This window comes from Geotrypetes seraphini, chromosome 7 (genome assembly GCF_902459505.1).
Source record: "Geotrypetes seraphini chromosome 7, aGeoSer1.1, whole genome shotgun sequence".
NCBI lineage: Eukaryota > Metazoa > Chordata > Amphibia > Gymnophiona > Dermophiidae > Geotrypetes > Geotrypetes seraphini.
The window spans coordinates 110,952,405-110,966,258 of NC_047090.1; the positions used below are offsets into that span (position 1 = coordinate 110,952,405).

Below are 13,854 nucleotides of genomic sequence, written 5' to 3' on the forward strand. Positions count from 1 at the left end.
GGATCGAGGCAGGAGAGATTAGGCATCTCTCCTGCGTGATCATTACCGGTAGGGGGGGACGGGTTCCCTGGGCCTGAAAAAACCCCCCAAAACTTCCTGACACTGCCCCCTAACACTGCCCCTCCCTCCCTGCCCACGCAAATATGGCAACCCCCCCACCACAATCAGCCCAGCCCAGGCCCACCCCCCTCCCTGTACCTTGCAAAGTTGGGAGCAAGAGGGGTGCTTAATCCATCTTGTGCTGTAGGCCTCCTCAGTGTGAATGCAGACATTAGGTCCCGCCCTGAGGCGCCTGAGCCAATCATGGCCTTAGGTCCCACAATGCACCGGGGGGAAGGCGGGCCTGCTGGCCAGACAGAGGACCCGTCCAAATGGCCATCTTTTAAGGTTAGTTGGGGGGGGCCCGGGGGGAGTCGAGGGGGGTCCAGTGGGGTTGGGTGCGCTGTCATGGGGCTTGTCTGCCGGTTATTGTGGTGGGGGTTTGTTCAGCAGGAGAGATTGGGCATCTCTCCTGCTGGTAATCGCCGGGGTTCGGGGTTTGTGTTGGCAGGAGAGATTGGGCATCTCTTCTGCCATGATTGTTACTCGGGGGGGGGGGGGAGGAACGCATCAGGGTGGGGCCTAATGCTCGCATTCACATGGAGGAGGCCTATGGAGCAGGAGAGATTGAGACCCCTCCTGCTCCCAACTTTGCAAAGTACGGGGGGGGAGGTGGGCCTGGGCCTGGCTGATGGCAGGAGGGGGGGGGTTGCCATATTTGCACGGGCAAGGAGTGAGGGAAGGGCAGTGTCGGGAGGCAGCGTTGGTAAGTTTTGAAGTTTTTTGGAGGGGTTCAGGGTAGCTGGCCTCAATTGAAGGAGGGAGTTGGCATCCATCCTGCCATATTTTGGGAGTAGTGCCGATGGCAGGAGGACGGTAAAGGAGATGGAACTCCTCTCGTATGAGGAAAGACTAAAACGGTTAGGGCTCTTCAGCTTGGAAAAGAGACGGCAGAGGGGAGATATGATTGAAGTCTACAAAATCCTGAGGGGAGTAGAATGGGTACAATTTTTCACTCCGTCAAAAATTACAAAGATTAGGGGACACTTGATGAAGTTACAGGGAAATACATTTATAACCAATAGGAGGAAATATTTTTTTTCACTCAGAGAATAGTTAAACTCTGGAATGCGTTGCCAGAGGTTATGGTAAGAGCGGATAGCTTAGCTGGTTTTAAGAAAGGTTTGGCCAATTTCCTGGATGAACAGTTCATAGTATGTTATTGAGAAAGACATGGGGGAAGCCACTGCTGGCCCTGGATCGTAGCAATGGAATGTTGTTACTCCTTGGGTTCTGTCCAGGTACTACTAGTGACCTGGATTGGCCACCGTGAGAACGGGCTGCTGGGCTTGATGGACCATTGGTCTGATCCAGTAAGGCTATTCTTATGTTTTTATAAAATAAAACATTCATATTTTGCCAGGAACTTTGCACAACACTGGCTGTGGGTAGCAACACATGAACAGTTTCCCCAAATGTTTGCCTTGTCCCAGTGTCACAAGATCTTAAAAGGGCCACATTCCCAGATGCTATACATGTGCAAATCACTTCTTTTTTTTATATAATAAGCTTACTCTTGTATCCCCAGGACTGCAAACCCTACAAGTAATATCATTACTGTCTTCACTGTACAAAAGCACAAAAGTATACACCAGAGTTGATGAAAGAGTATCAAATGCTCTAGTCTAGGCTAGAGAGTTGCACGGGGACAGAAATCCCACCCGTCTCCATCAGGATCCTCTCCGTCCCCACCCGTCCCCGTCAGGATCCTCTCCATCCCCACCCGTCCCCGTCAGGATCCTCTCCGTCCCCACCCATCCCCGCAAGGAATTACCTCCATCCCCGCCCGTCCCCATAAAAAGCAGCAATTACTTCTGACAGGATCATCAATTCCAGTTTCTTTTGTGTTTCCGCTGCTGTTTTCCTTGTGGCATCTCTTTGGTGGAAACCTTTTTTTGTTTTCTGTTCAGGTAATTAACTTATAAACCCCCTCTTTTACTAAGGCTGACGTGTCCATTATATTATATAGACGAGCCCTGCTTCCAAAGCCTTCCATCCCCGTGGGAGTCCCGTGGGCCAGAGGGGGGGGGGGTCCCCGTGGGAATCCCATGGGTTAGGGGGGATTCCCGCGATCCCCGTTCCCGTGCAGACCTCTAATCTAGGCCAGCCTTCAACCTTATGCACCTCTCAGCTAATTTTCAGGTCTCTAGCCCAACAGATCCTTTCTCCAAGATGTTAATAATTAAAATCTACAATCATGATCAACCTAGAACAATTCTACAAAAAACTCAAAATTAGACATCATGCTTGTAATTACTAAACTTTTGTTTTGCAGGTGCTGATGGTTCTTTCAGTTTGTGTGGCTTTTAGGATTTTACTCTTTAGCTTTGATTGCACATGTTTTGCTGCCCCGCCCCCACCCCATCACCTCATAGAAGCTGCCCTAAGTGACCACTAGTCTGGCCTAATGGTTTGACCAGCTCTGCTATAAATATATATTGATATATTTTTCAAACTGATTCAAACCTTTTATATTCAAATATTTTTATAAACGATATTGCTGAAGGGTTGTCGGGTAAGATTTGCCTCTTTGCGGATGATACCAAAATCTGCAATAGAGTAGACACGCCGGATGTGTGAATAACATGAAGAAAGACCTGGCGAAGCTTGAAGAATGGTCTGAAATTTGGCAGCTAAAATTTAATGCTAAGAAATGCAAGGTCATGCATTGGGGCTGCAAAAACCCGAGGGAACGGTACAGATTAGGGAGTGAAGAGCTTATGTGCACGACAGAAAAGTGGGATTTGGGTGTTATTGTATGTATTGATCTTAAGGTGGCCAAACAAATTGAAAAGGTGACGGTGAAAGGTAGAAGGATGCTAGGTTGCATAGGGAGAGGTATGGCTAGTAGGAAAAAGGAGGTATTGATGCCCCTGTATAAGACTTTGGTGAGACCTCATTTAGAATATTATATACAATTCTGGAGGCCGCACCTTCAAAAAGATATAAAAAGGATGGAGTTGGTTCAGAGAAGGCTACTAAAATGGTATGTGGTCTTCAGCATAAGGCGTATGGGGACAGACTTAAAGATCTCAATCTTTATATTTTGAAGGAAACGCAGGAGAGGGGAGATATAATAGACGTTTAAATACCTACATAATATTAATGTGCATGAGTCGAGTCTCTTTCATTTGAAAGGAAACTCTGCAATGAGAGGGCATAGGATGAAGTTAAGAGGTGAAAGGCTCCGGAGTAATACTTTTTTACGTAAAGGGTGGTAGATGCGTGGAACAGTCTCCCAGTGTCTGAATTCAAAAGGGCCTGGGATAGGCACGTGGGAATCTCTCGGAGAGAGAAAGAGATAATGGTTATTGCGGATGGGCAGACTAGACGGGCCATTTGGCCTTTATCTGCCATCATGTTTTTATGTTTCTATGTTAAACCTAATCTGAGTGTGTGAGGGAGTGAGAAAAGGAGCCTTTAGTGCCCGGTTGTGCTATTTCTCAAAGGAGCTGCCTAAATACAGTAAGCATTAGTGTTAATGGATACAGCGCCGGAAGCATCCAGATGCCAAGAACTGAAAGAGCATTCAGATTAACAAATAAATGGTGTGCATATTCTTTGAATTTGTTTTTCTCTCTACTGCAGGAAGTGGTTTGCCTGCAAATAATAAAGTTCCTTCAGGTTGTTGGGGGTGACTGGGTGCATCACAGAGAATGTTTTCATTTGCTTTCATTTTTTCCCCCCCCCCCCACAGTGGAAGCAATACACCTAGGAAGCCTAATATCAGCACAAGGCTACATCTTCCCCATCTCAGATCACGTCCTCACTTTGAAAGACGACAGCACTTTTTATCGCTTTCAGGTGAGTCATTCCTTGGACTCTTGTCGTGCTGATGCTGCAGCTTCCCTATACCCTCCTAGACGGGTTTGTGGGCACAGCCAAACTCCTGGACACCAGCAAATGGATCACAGACACAAAGGGTTAAACTGAAAGGATACACAGACTAATATTCAAAAGCATTTACAACGTTAGTAGTGACACAAGTGCCATATGCATGAATTTTCAGCAACACTATGGGTGTAGTTCTGTAACTGGGTATAGTTCTGTAATCATAATTAGGTACCTACTTTCCTATATACAGTAGAATATGCACAGCTATAAATTAGGCAGGTGTAGTTGTGTCAGCCATAGTGCCTAAGTTCTGATGATATGTATGTAACTTACTATAGTCTCTAAAATAGCTTTTAGGAACTACCTGAAGTAGAGATAATCTTGCATTGAGCGATAACTTCAAGACAGAATGAGGGGGCTACTCTGGAGTTCATCTTCCCTACTCCAAAGGCCTTTATAGACAGGACTTTGGAGTATCAAGCTGGGAAGATGAACTCCTGGTTAAGTTCGATGATTGTTCAATCTAATTCTTACTTCACATTTAGGAAATCATTAAAGAACTATTTATGTGACAAATAAGAATATTAATTTTGATATATTTAAATGAGGTCTTTTGTTTCCATTCTTATTGTCATAGTATGTTTTAATTTTTTAATAATTTTTAATATTGTACTTGAATGTTTTTAACAATTGTATTACTTTTATTATATAATTTTAGATTGTACGTAGATAGTGTGTTCTATGAAACTGTACCATGTGCTGAAATGTCTCAGTATTTGTAACTCATTCTTAACCCAGGGACTGCCTGTACTTAAAAATAAACAGATATCAAATAAAGGGTCCTTTTTCACTAAAGGGCATCAAGCACGTTATGCACAGTTAATGTACAGAAACAGGCTACTGCACAACTGTGTTAAGAGGTTTTGCAGTAGTTTGATTGCTTCCGTAGGTTACACTGTGCATTACAAAAAATTTTCATTAGCGAGCATGGCATGCATGAACAATGGCATAGAAGTATTAGCCAGTTAGTGCCATATTCTAAAAACAGCGTCCTGATTGTAGGCAACGGTAGGCCAATTGGACACGCACATTTTCTTTAAAAAAAAACCAAACAAACCAAGGTAGGCATCTGGCTCTGGTGCAGGGAGGCATTTACGGACGCTTAAGTTTACCCAAGGCTGGGCATGGGTGTGGTTTCACCTGGACGTGGCCTTAGGTGAGCTTAAGCAGCCCTAGGTATATCCCTAGGGCCACGATAGGTGCCTGAAATGTAGGCCAGCAAAATGCTTTAGGGGTTTGCAGCAGGAAGGATTGGGCATCCCTCCTGCAGTGGACAGTAGGGGGGTTCGAGGGTTCCCTGCCGCTGCTGCTCAGCTAATCGCAACAGGGAGATTCTCATGCCACGATCAGCTTAGAAGCAATGTAATTCTCTAAATGGTGTTTGTGACATGGACGCCGGTTAGAGAATCGAGGTGGTTAGGAAGGGCGATTCTGTAACGGACAGACACGATTCTATATAGGACGCCTATGTGCGATTCTCAAAAGCCGCTTAGGCGGCTGCTGAGACTTGGCATCCTATACAGAATCAGGCCCTTAGTGTATTACAATTATCGTGTACTAACTGGCTAATGCAGAGTTAACACAGGACCACTTATACCAGTGTATTGCAAACTTTTTCAGCTGTGACACACTAATCTCGGGGCTGCAGCTGGAGGGCAGTCAGAAATGCATGGACGTCAACGAGATGACATCACGTGCATGTGTGACGTCATCAGGTCAATGTCCGTACATACGCAGAGGTTTTCCAGCTGCAGCCCGGAGCCTCCTATTGCTGCTGATGGGGGTTGGGGGTGGGGGGTGCTGCAGAAGGAGAGGTGAGGAGAAGGAACAGAGGCACAGGCTGACTGACTACAGGATGTTCTTTTCACCCTGAGAGGCATGTCCTGTACGCAGTCAGCCGGTGCTGGTGCCGGTGTCTCTCCTCCTCGCCGGCAACTCGTTTGCTATACCCTGTCTTATACTCTCTTCAATAGGAGGCACTAAGGGACGGATTCTGTAAATGGCACCTCAATCGGCCAGCACCTGGAAAAATGGTGCCTGCTGCATGTCAATCACACTTAGGTATCGTTTACTGAATCACGCCTAACGGTGCCCAACAAAAAACTTAGGCACTGGTAATACAGGCCAGGATTGTACTGGCCTACATTGCTGGCACCTAAGTTCTTTAAAGAATTGTACTAGCGGTGCCTGTGTATGTCTCTGCCCCAAAACATGCCCACTTAGGCACTAGGGGCCTGATTCTCCAAAGTGCGTCCCGATTTTAGGCAGCTGTAGGCGTCCTACAGCCGTCTAATCAGTCAATCGGGATGCACGTTTTTTAAAAAGAAATGCTTCCCAGGCAGGCCTGAAGGCGCCTCCGGGAGCCTAGGGAGACCCGCAAGACGCCTAAGCTCGCCTAAGGGCCTTAGGCGAACCTAGGCGGCCCTACGCGTCTCCCTAGTAGAGGAAGAACCGCTTAAAATGTAGGCCAGCAAAATGCTAGTCTACATTGTAAGTAGACGCGGCTGCTATACTTATGCGGCAAGGGATCTCTCTGCCGCTATAAGTATAGCGGGCCGCGGCCTGTCCAATCGCTGGCAGGAGGGTGCTCAAACCCTCCTGCCAGAAGATGTCCCCCCCCCGACACTACCGACCGCCCCCCCGACACTACCAACATGGACGCCGGTTACAGAATCGGGGTTTTAGTGTAGGCCGATTCTGAATAGGACACCTCTCCCGGGCGTCCTATACAGAATCTGGGCCTCGCCTTCAATATAGGCGGCCTGCCTGGGGAGCATTTTTTTTTAAAACGTGCATCCCGATTGGCTGATTAGACAGCTGTAGGACGCCTACAGCTGCCTAAAATCGGGATGCACTTTGGAGAATCAGGCCCTAGGTGCTGGTAAGGTAGGTACTTAGGCCCAAATTCTGTAACTGGTGCCTAATGTTAGGCACCTATTTCAGAGATGCTCATCTAGATAGGCGCCTATCTAAATTGATCAACAAGCTCAATCAAACTTTATAATTGGCAAAAATTGCAACTTAGGCACCTATCAAGAAAGAGCGATTCTGCAATAAGGCGCCTCTAAAAATGTAGGCGGCCTTCAAAAAAATAGACGCTATGCACGTTAGGCGTGGGCGTGGCTACATGTTAGGCGCCTTGTTGCAGAATCGTTGCTCTTAAGCGTGCTTAAGCGCTTAGATAGGTGCCTAACTTTTAGTTGTGCCTAGAACTGGCCTATTTCTTGGGTGCCTCCAAAATAGGTGCCGCTCAGCGTGATTCACTAAACAGCACCCAATTTTACTTGAATCGCGCTGATCAGTGCCTACTTCGGCGCCTAACTTTTGGGCACTTCTTATCGAATTTGCCCTTTATTGACCAATTAAAAATTTTTTTTTCAATTGAAGCAATTGTAGGTCATTTTGGCAATTAAATTAGGCACCTAAATGGACGATTTAGGCACCTTTTATAGAATCTGGCCCTAAGTGCTTCCACATTAACTGGGAGCAGGTACCACCCATTCATCTGAAAGTTAACACATGGCTTGCAATAGAAAAGAAGTGGGACCACTCCTTCTTGGTACACCATTAGTCTTAGTTACAAATCTTTATATATAATACAAGCTGAATATCTTTAAATATATAGCCACACCAAATTGATATTCAAATAATTATACTGTCAAAAAACAAGTATAGTACTCTTTTCACTTTATGTAAACGGTAAAAGACCTCAGTGTTTCTCAAAACTGAGAAACTAACTATGCCAGTAAAGATACTGTCATAGAGAAATACATCCTTGGTCTTATATTCTACCGTTTATTTTTCTAATTTCACTATACTTTTTACCTATTTGTTATCATTTTTTTAAAAGATTTTATAAGTTTCATAGAAAAGTGAGCACTTATCTTATTTTTAACAGTGCAAAATGTGAATCAGTTTGAAGCGGAATTATTCACGATACCGCACTAGAACCTTTGAATGAATCCTGCGGTGATTTTGCACTGTTAAAAATAAGATAAGTGCTCACTTTTCTATGAAACTTATAAAATCTTTTAAAAAAATGATAACAAATAGGTAAAAAGTATAGTGAAATTAGAAAAATAAATGGTAGAATATAAGACCAAGGATGTATTTCTCTATGACAGTATCTTTACTGGCATAGTTAGTTTCTCAGTTTTGAGAAACACCATTAGTTTTGCCATATTAAAACACATTATAACAGAAGAGCTCTGAAAGTAAAACATGGAAACATCAATAGAACCAAACGCTGAAACGTCAAGAGTCAGCACTTCCAATTTAATCTGTTACAAAACAGTTAGCCAGTATAGTTGTGGATATATGATTGCTGGCTTACAGCCCTCCAATAAATTAGGTGATCGGTTTGATCTTTTTTTCTATGCTATTTCACAGGCTCCATACTTTTGGCCTTCAAATTGCTGGGAACCTGAAAACACAGACTATGGTGAGCATTTCGAGTTTATTTAAAATATTTGATTTGATCGCAAAATCCAAATCCAATGCGATGTACACTTAGTTCTTGTTCCGCCACTAATTTCTGTCAAGTGGGATGATCAGAGATACTCAGGAAAACACACAGACAATATAAAGCATAAACAATAACACTTTAATATATATATATATATATAAGAATAAATTAGCATCACCGTATCTCACGTAAACCCTCCCTTCACCATTCGGAATCCCTCAATGGATAGGCGAGTAGGACACAGGAGTCTGCCCCTTTAGACCTGACGTCTTGGATAGCCGGCTAGGATTCTGGATTCTAGGAGCAGAATTCCGTCCTTATAAGCTGCTGAGTTAAACAGCTGGTCCTGCAGTAACAGCGTCCTTTGATTCAGGCACACCCCAGGTCGGTCCCTTTGAAGTTGTTTGGGCAACATTCAGGTCAAAGAGGTCAAAATGTCAGATAAACAGACTTGTGGATTCATATCGGTAGCATGCTGAATTTCAGTTACCCCCCTGGCTAGTTCCTTTGTTTGGATAACATTCAGGTCCCATCTGGCGTTAATGAGGTGTTGCAGGGACTAGTAAACGGCTGGTCTTGCTCTTTTGTTCTCTGTTTTGGTAACACCCAGGTCTGTCCTTATTGATGTTATTTGAGTGGTACGCCGGCAACTGAATTTAGGGAAAAGCTGTTGGGTTCTTAGTAAAGCATTTGATGTTGTCAAGGTAACACTAAGGTTCAGGAGTTCAGGTAAGCAGACTTGAGGAGACATATAATATTCTGAACAAAATTATCAGTAATATGCTGGGGTATAACATTCCACTCCTGGATACTCAAGTTTGCTTCTCCAAATTTAGAAGTCCTCCGAATTAAGGGAGAGAGTGTCCGACAATTAAGAAAGGTTAAAAGATAGTTAAACAAATTTATAGAGTACAAAATGAAGAAACTCCTTTTATGCCATATCACTGCAGTGGTAGTTTCAATATGATTTGCCACAGAATGCAAGTTATTATTTCAAAATTCAGTTGCTCACTGCAACACATTAACATTCTGTAAACATACTGAAAAGGGAGCTTGACTAGCAGGAATCACAAGTTCAACAGTACTAAAGACACATTGTTTCATTTCAAAATTTACACCATTTTCTATCTAAGGGTACAGAATGTGATGTGGTTTTTAAATCAATGCGATAAAGTTAATTCTTTGTGATATCATTAACGACATGTAACCTTAACTGATCATATCGTAGCGTTAGTTCATAATTATGTACAGTATTTGTCACCCATTCACCTTCCCTTCTAAATACATCTGCTACTCTGGAGTCAAAATATGCTTCTTTGCCAGCCAGTATTTCAGAAACAATAGTATCTATTCTACTTTTAAGCAAAGGTAAAATGGGAAAATTAATTTTCCCTTCATATTTTATTTCCTTATGTGCTAAACCTGGTGTTCTTGCATTCCCTAATATTTCTTGCTAATTAGGCCTTTCACTTGAAAGTATCACGTATTGGGAATCATGAAAATTAATAATCTTATTAATATTATATTTGTGCTCTTACTCATGGCATACAGTTAGGGTAGCTTCATATTCACCATCGATCACCGCAGTTATCTGGTATCCCGTTTTTCTTAGCATCTTTGGTTAGGGTCTGGCTATGCTCCAGTTTCAATAGGCTTGCTATGCCACTCACATGCCTTCACTCATGTAAGTTTCAGGCACCACCTCCACAGACCAGCCCTAATGTTAAGTGGCAGGATATAGGCTCACTTCTATTCCCAAGTCGGTGCCACATAACAGCCTCATGGCACGGCACTGTATGTCTGGTTGCGTCTTCATCTTCTCGGTCTGGTGAAATTTTCTCTTAACCCAGCATGTTAGCCAAATCATCAAAATGAGAGAGCAGAGCTGACCAATTTTATCACAAAAGGATGAAAGTCTATATGGAATAACATTTCCCAGTACGTGATTTTTCAAGGAAAATATTTCCTCATAACTGTTTAACTTCAATGCTTTAGTTACATTAAACCCCCCTAGTGGTAAAAGAGAGTATAAGAGAAAAAGGAGAAAAACCACTTTATGTACAGAAGGTGATAACATGTAACACAATACTTGTGTGTAAAGTAGTATTTGGGTGAGATGAGAGAAGCAACACTAATGCACTTAAAGGTAGTCTGTAGGACATTTAGAAAATACACCTTTTTATGTTCTAGACATAATTATTATGTCATTTTTAAGAGAGACCATACACACGTACAGAATGTGATAACATTTGACACAATACTTGTGTGTAAGGTAGTATTTGTGTGAGATAAGAGAAACAACACTAATGCACTTAAAGGTATTCTGTAGGACATTCAGAAAATATACCTTTTTATGTTCTGGACATAATTATTATGTCATTTAAGAGAGACCATACACACGTACAGAATGTGATACCCAAATAACTTATGTCAGAGATGTGCACTGCACTGTTTATACCTGGTAAGTTAAATAAAGAGAGACCATTTTTTATTTTATTTAGCAAATATCAAATACCAATGAACACCATTTTACCAGGTATAAAGCTTTCTAATTATTTCTCTTCTGATATCCTTTTATAATATAACCCCTAACTAAATTATCATTGGGCTGTATAGAAACATAGAAACATAGTAAGATGACGGCAGAAAAGGGCCAAGGCCCATCAAGTCTGCCCACTCTATAGACCCTTTGCCCTGACCCCCGTAGGGATCCCACATGGGCGTCCCCTTTATTCCCAAAATCTGGCACGCTGATGGCCTCTATTACCTGTGAGCCATAGCATAAAATCATTGTGAGCATGGTTTTCATAAGATACTTTCTGGTATGTGGGGGAATCTTTTTTGGAAAGGGATATGGTACCATTTGGACTAATAGAAGGGGTGGAATAAACTCTGGAAATGGCCAATGTGCAATGTTGGGGTACCCCATAAGCTAGAACAGACAACACATAACAGAAACAGACAAACACCGAGCTCCGGCATGCTTTCTTCCATCAGTAATGATTCAGGGTTGAATTTAATCTGTAAATAAGCACACTATTAATCAAAAGAGTCACAAACAAATGTGGTATCCATTGGATTCCCACTATCAGGTCACATTGCTGGAAGTATTTTAAATGTGGCACAGTGAAATTGGTTCTCCGGATCATGTCTAGATAATAAGCTTCTAAAAGAAAGAGAGATAGAAATTTAAGTTAATTGCTCTATATAGTTTTACTGGTCTTCTTTTCTATTTTCTTCCATTTCAAAGTTCTGTCACACAATCATAAAAATTCAAGCAGGGACGCTTTAATCTATAAAACATATAAGAGAGGTTTACGTGCAGGTACAGTGGTTCACAATGTTAGTGTTTGAGGTAAAAGACACATTTGCAAAATTACTTGGAGTGCAACTTCCTTATACTATCTAACAAAAACTTTATACATTATAAAGGTCACTTAGCAATATTTCTACTTTTTTATTGTCCAACTAACCCCATATGTTACCCCAGATGTGAAATATGTTGCCTCCAAAATCCAAAAAGGCCCAAGTCTGTTTTTAACTTTGGGGAGAAGGGAAGTTTAGCTTTCTCTATCACCTCTATTTCTTCCCTCTTTACCCCATCTTTTATTAATGCCAAAAACATATCCCTTCGGGATACTCGATTAGCCCTGTTTGAATTGGATTGTCCTTCCCTCTTTTTATCAAAAGTAGTTTGAGGTCCCCAGTCTCCCAGATCTCCTAACTGTCGGACCGCTTCCAAGACTTCCAAAATAGACCTGTCTGTTTGATTGATCAACAGAGTCATAATTACCTGTTTGTATGCCGGTGCAGCATACCTGATAATTTTATTTCTACAGTAAAAGGTAATGACATATATGTGTCAGCGTGACCTATTACTAAAGCTACCTTCATAGCCTCTTCCTTAATTCTCATTTGTGCATCTTTCAATGTATACCAAACTTTATCATTGGAAGGCCAGTCAGATTCAAGGGGATATCGCCTCGTGACACCCCTACTAATTATCTCTAATAAAGACCTTTGGGCAATTTTTTCAGGATAAGGATCCTCTCGCAACGCATGTTGCATTGCTACTTCTTGACTAATTTGAACAAATTTAGGGGCATCTGTGGCATCTAACATAATCCCTGCTGCGCCCAGCTCCTGCACCTGAACTACCCACTGTATTAGTGGTTCCCCAGGCTGCTGTGTAAAGCGTGCCATCATATCCATGATTTCATTTGGAGTAACATCCTCCCTAACATTATCTCTAGTTAGATGTTCTCCTGTTTGCAGATTTCCCTGTAATCTTTTTCTCCTCACAGGCTCTGCTTCTAAACTTTCTGCCTGTTCTCCTTTAACACATATATCCTCCTCACTGTTATTATTATTTGAATCCCAAATATTCCCATCCCATTTGTTTGGATTCCAATCATTCGGCAGATGATAAATTAAGATTTTAACTTTTCTGTAACTCACTTTCCACCTGCGTTTCTTGTATTTATATCGTGCATATCGCATAGCTGACTGTTCTATTACATTTTGATAGGTTTCTACCTTATCCATTAACAACTCATTCTGACATTGTAGCATTGTAATGGCATGCTGTTGTTTATTCCTTTTCTTTTCTAGCTCTTCTAATTTCAATTGTAATTCCTGTTTAGCTTCATGCAAATTCCTCCAGTCTGACAAAATCATCCTTCCTTGTCTAGGAATTACTTCTTGCTCTTCTCCTTTTGAGATTTTCACCTTTTGTAAGGAGGCACATAATTCACGTGGATCCCCACTTCCAAAAGTACAGGATTCACACAATCCTGCTTCTACAGACCACTCAGTGGCCATTAATTTTCCCATAATTTCATTCCCATTTGGAATGGAGGGATTGGGAGCCTGCTCCTTAACCCCTTGTTGCATAGTCAGTTTTCCTGATATCATTAGATCAACCCCACTTCTGGTACCAATTTGTTCCGCCACTAATTTCTGTCAAGTGGGATGATCAGAGATACTCAGGAAAACACACAGACAATATAAAGCATAAACAATAACACTTTAATATATATATATATATATAAGAATAAATTAGCATCACCGTATCTCACGTAAACCCTCCCTTCACCATTCGGAATCCCTCAATGGATAGGCGAGTAGGACACAGGAGTCTGCCCCTTTAGACCTGACGTCTTGGATAGCCGGCTAGGATTCTGGATTCTAGGAGCAGAATTCCGTCCTTATAAGCTGCTGAGTTAAACAGCTGGTCCTGCAGTAACAGCGTCCTTTGATTCAGGCACACCCCAGGTCGGTCCCTTTGAAGTTGTTTGGGCAACATTCAGGTCAAAGAGGTCAAAATGTCAGATAAACAGACTTGTGGATTCATATCGGTAGCATGCTGAATTTCAGTTACCCCCCTGGCTAGTTCC

General features: G+C 42.4%; 1 protein-coding gene across 8 annotated transcripts in view; it reads left to right on the top strand.

Annotated features, from left to right (window-relative positions):
* The window catches only part of RGS6 (regulator of G protein signaling 6), a 497,670-nt gene that overhangs the window by 386,894 nt on the left and 96,922 nt on the right, over positions 1-13,854 (top strand). For all 8 annotated transcript variants that reach the window (XM_033952620.1, XM_033952619.1, XM_033952621.1 and 5 more), the window contains 2 exons: positions 3,797-3,903; positions 8,383-8,434. In XM_033952620.1, coding sequence (XP_033808511.1) covers positions 3,797-3,903; positions 8,383-8,434 — 159 coding nt within the window. The remainder of the gene's footprint in view (positions 1-3,796; positions 3,904-8,382; positions 8,435-13,854) is intronic.